Raw genomic sequence first — 4,482 nt, forward strand, 5'->3', positions numbered from 1 at the left:
CGCTTATTAAAGAGCATAATTTCAAACTAATCTTCAATGTTAAACTTCTAGTTTTCAATGTTCTTTATCCTTCAAAAAGTCAATTTTGTTCTTATTATTTAAAACGTTTTTATCTAGTTTTGTTTAAATCTTGTATGTTAAGGTATTACATTGCTACATCAAAGAACCTATTGAGTAAAAGTTAAAAGAAAACCATTGGGATTTCAAGTAAAAATGAAAAGGAAGAAGAAAGAAACTACTGTGAAATTATATACCACCATAAGAACCATATTTATTATTTATTCTTATATTTTCTAAAATCATAAACACCAAAATTTATTTGAAAATGTTTCTCAAAAGTCAGAAGCAACTCTTTTGGCTAGAATTTTAAAAAAAAAAATTACAAAAATGAGACAAACTACAAAGAAAAAAGAGAGTATACAATCCATACGTACACACTCAAATATGAATCTTGTGCCTTCTAACTTTTCTTGAAATTCAAAGTTCAATTTCATAACCATATAGTTTTGATTTTTAAAGTTTGAAGATTAAATTTATAAACACTACTCACCGCATAAACATTTGTTCAAAAACTAAGAAATGGTTTTAAAAAACTTGCTTTAAGTTTTAGAATATAACTTAAAAATAAAGTCCATTTTAACACAAGTTAAATCCATAGGGAAGAAACAAACATAAATTTAAGGAGGTACCAGACAGAGCCTAAAAACATTATCAGAAAACCCAAATTCCAATCACAAATCCAAGTAAATAATAATGTCAAACAGCGTCACAATCTGGATGGTTGCCACAATGTAGTTACAAGCTCTTATAACAGTCAGATGCATAGTTAATCCAACATTAGATCCTCTCCCTCACACATGGAAACGTTAGGAAACCATCAGGAAAGTGACAACCATAAATACCAGCCACATTAAATAATCTCTCTGAGTCAAGAATTCAAGTGAGAAAATCAAAAGTAGGAAAAGATATACTGTCAGTGATCAATGATAAAAACCAAAAGAACTCTAAGGTTTCTTAGATAGAAATCTGGCCACAACATGAAAATCTTAGTCAGTGCTATATTCTACAATCATACTCCAGATATAGACATAATAAGATGAAGAAAAAAAAATGATAAAATGAAACAGAAAAATTCTGGGTTGATCCAGTGCATTTGGCCTGTCCCCTTCAATCAAACATTTTCTCCAATTCCAGGATAGGCACCAACGCTCACACCATACATAATTTCTCCCTCTCCTTAAGTTGTAGAAAGTTTAGAAGCTGAGCAAACTTTATTTGAAGTCAGTTCCCTCAGCTGAACAGGTAAAATGGGCCTGTGTGTAAAATTCAAGTATTATATCTTTCAGGTTGCAGTACATCACAAGCAGTAAGAAGAGAAACCGGTCAGAGCAAGCACGTGTCCATGCATAGCAACTATTAGGAAGTAAAGTTCAAGCAATTTTTAATATTTCATACAGAAGCAGGCATGCAGTTTAAAAGATTTCATTGGAAGTGTAGTGGTTTATCCTTCTACGTGCTTGAGTGTGACTCCATTACAAAAATTATTCATTTGTTAATTCAATTCTAAATAGTCTCAGTCCCAGAAAGCTATGCTATTGGGTTTCGAGTAATACACATACATACTACAATTATTCTCAGAGTTTACCATGAGAAAATGCATGGCCTGCAGATAGCATTTCTTCTAACAAAAGATTTGAACTTCTCTATTTTAATCAAGAAACCATGGTTCGTTTAGACAACGTGTGGGGTGGGGGTATTGAAACCCCAAGGTTACAAGTTTATGCCAATTGAGCTCTGCTCATTTTGGTGAGAGCGTGTTTTCATCGTGATAAAGGATAAATTCAAAAGGACCAACAAAAGTGAACAGATCCTGGACCATGCAGAATAATAAAGGTATCTCATCCAGAAAAAAAAATAAGGCATAGCAAATATTTTACAAAAAATCTTCAGAGAATCCAAAAATGAGGCATTAAACCTAATTGGAGACCAAGTCTCCAACCCAAGTTTCCTATTGTTTCTAAATGTAGATGCATCACAAAATTGCACAAGTGAAAATAAAAAAGGGCAAATGAATGTACTTGGATTACACCTATTGTGTTCTTGAATGGTATATATGCAGATACAACACGTGCATGCACACATACATGCACAAACTTGTTTGTAAGAATTCAACGATGCTCATAAAGTAGTGTATCAATACAGTATACGGTATCAAGTACCTAAGCAAGTTACAAGAACCAAACAAAATAACTTTACCTTAGAAAAGCCAGTACAAAATCCATTCTGCAATTACGTTCTTGCCGGCACCATGACTTTATTACCCTTTTTGTCAGCTGGCTTAAGAATCTGGAAAGAGCACATCAATTCTTCATCAACACTCATCAGTGCACCGGCATTATCAAATTCACCACAGTAGTTAGGGGCCGAAAATATTGTGACAAGTTGTCTCTCGGCAAAGAATTCATATCCATCCTCCACAACCTAAGCCAACAAGATTTGTATCTCAAAACTTAGAGAAGGGAAATCAATGAAAAAATGAGGCAGGGGAAAAAGTGTAGCTGATTCTACCTGATGGGCACGACAGACAAGATCCAAATCATGTGTTGTTAAGAACTCTTCCACCTTATCAGGACCAAAGGTGTATGAGACTCCTCTATCATTCATTCCCCAACCTTTAACGTCTTTACTGGGGTCTGACCAAAGCAAATCACAAAGCAGGCCAGTGTCGGGAATGACTGTTGGACGAGACAAGCTCCTTATCTGATCCAAGTTCTGTAAATCAGGGGAAAGACCACCATGCATACATAATATTTTGTCGTCAATTAGAGCTGCTACAGGGAGGCAGTTAAAGCAGTCAGTAAATGCTTTCCATAGTCTCACATTAAAGCGCCGCTTACATTCATCATAAAACCCGTAAATCCTATTAATAGAAGCACATTCGTGATTTCCTCTGAGAAGGAAAAAGTTTTCAGGATACTTGATTTTGTAGGCAAGCAAAAGACATATGGTTTCGAGACTCTGCTTGCCACGATCGACATAATCTCCCAGAAACAAATAATTGGCACTAGGGGGAAATCCTCCGTATTCAAAAAGCCTCAACAAATCACTGAACTGCCCATGAATGTCACCTGAAAATGCAAAAGAAAAATGGAAAGCATATAATCAGAGAGACCATTGCAAAACAAAAACCCCATTTTTTATGCAATAACAAAAAAATTTAAGTACTGATATGAATCCTCATGCCATTCCTTATGGAACCAAATTCCTTTAGGAATTTTTTCAGGTTAACATTGTGAAGGTCAGCAATATTCAAAAGGGTTCTCAAGTTTCTTCTCGGAGGCTCAATATCAACAATGCTCATCAAGGAGGCAAGCCAATTGAAAATTTCATAATGCTCTTCCATTCGTGAAATAAGATATTCTAAACACATTAGGAGAGAAAGCAAATACATATCCCCAAACACCCCATCATTGTGCAGTCAAAGAACCAAACTTTAAACCGTCATCCAGAACAAATTAACAAAAGAAAACCCAAAAAGGGGGTAAAAGAAAAAAGAACCCATCAAACATATCTCAAATTTCAGAAAACCACAAACCCATCAAATTAACTAAGAAATCGAACAAATTAAACCAAGTTTCCCGAAAAAAACAAAAGGGGTAAGAGACATTTGGGACTAGAAACCAAGAATAAATTTCATTAAATGGGAAAACAAGAAGAAAAAGAAAAAGAAAAAACAAAACAAAAAGAGGGGGGAGATTAAAACGAACCGCAAATCTTAATGGGTGCTTCAAGCTCGAGCAAATTAGGTTGCTGAACGAAAATCTCTCTTGAAGAAGCACAAAGAAGCTTGATCTCGTTCTCGGAAAGCTGGACCTGTTTGCCTGGCCTCGCTAATCGAACCTCGGTAAGGCGTCTGATTATGTCGTCCAATAAAGCAGGGTCCATTCCTCCCTGCCCTTGCGAGGCCATTCAATTCAATCAATGAATTCGAATATGGAACCCTTTGTATGAGTGTGTGTGTGTGTGTTTTCTCCTTTTTGTTTTTTTTGTTTTTTTTTTTTTTCTGGTTGTTCTCCCTTTTCCTCCTTTCTTCAACAGTCCAGAGCTCGGAATGAAAACCTAGAAATCAAATTGAATTCAAGCCAAGGTTTTTTTTTTCTTTTAACATTTTCGTCTCATCTTTCCCCCCCTCCTCTCTCCCCCTTTTTTAATCATATCCTGCCCGTTTCTTCTATCCGTTTTCTTGTTTTGATTTATTATTATTGTTGTTATTTTCATTCCTCTTATTAAAGCTTTTATATAGCTATGACCTAAGTTATTGATTCAAATTTTGAAAATGCCACTTCATTTTATTCATCTTTCTTTGTGCATTTTGAATTTTTGACTTCTTTTTTCCCTTGAAAGAGCAAAATACCTTCATGTGTTTGTTTCAACAAAGAAAAAAATAATGCCCATCTAATTATAGGGTCAAAGGAGGGTGAG

General features: G+C 35.0%; 1 protein-coding gene across 1 annotated transcript; it reads right to left on the reverse strand.

Moving 5' to 3' along the window:
• Positions 1-884: 884 nt before the first annotated feature.
• Positions 885-4,198, reverse strand: LOC101216915 (serine/threonine-protein phosphatase PP1 isozyme 4). Its single transcript, XM_004150588.3, has 4 exons — positions 3,768-4,198; positions 2,569-3,128; positions 2,257-2,481; positions 885-1,313 (listed from the first exon to the last, which is right to left on the reverse strand). Exons 1-3 carry the CDS (start codon positions 3,967-3,969, stop codon positions 2,290-2,292), a joined length of 954 nt encoding a protein of 317 aa, XP_004150636.1. The 5' UTR covers positions 3,970-4,198; the 3' UTR covers positions 885-1,313; positions 2,257-2,289.
• Positions 4,199-4,482: the final 284 nt, after the last annotated feature.

Source organism: Cucumis sativus, chromosome 5 (genome assembly GCF_000004075.3).
Source record: "Cucumis sativus cultivar 9930 chromosome 5, Cucumber_9930_V3, whole genome shotgun sequence".
In the NCBI taxonomy this organism is placed as follows: domain Eukaryota; kingdom Viridiplantae; phylum Streptophyta; class Magnoliopsida; order Cucurbitales; family Cucurbitaceae; genus Cucumis; species Cucumis sativus.

Coding starts and splice junctions, on each gene's coding strand:
- LOC101216915 (XM_004150588.3), bottom strand. CDS start 3,969: ATGGCCTCGCAAGGGCAGGGAGGAATGGACCCTGCTTTATTGGACGAC. Junction 3,129..3,767: donor AGCACCCATTAAGATTTGCG/GTTCGTTTTAAT, acceptor TTGCATTTTCAG/GTGACATTCATGGGCAGTTC. Junction 2,482..2,568: donor TTGTCTGTCGTGCCCATCAG/GTAGAATCAGCT, acceptor TTGTTGGCTTAG/GTTGTGGAGGATGGATATGA.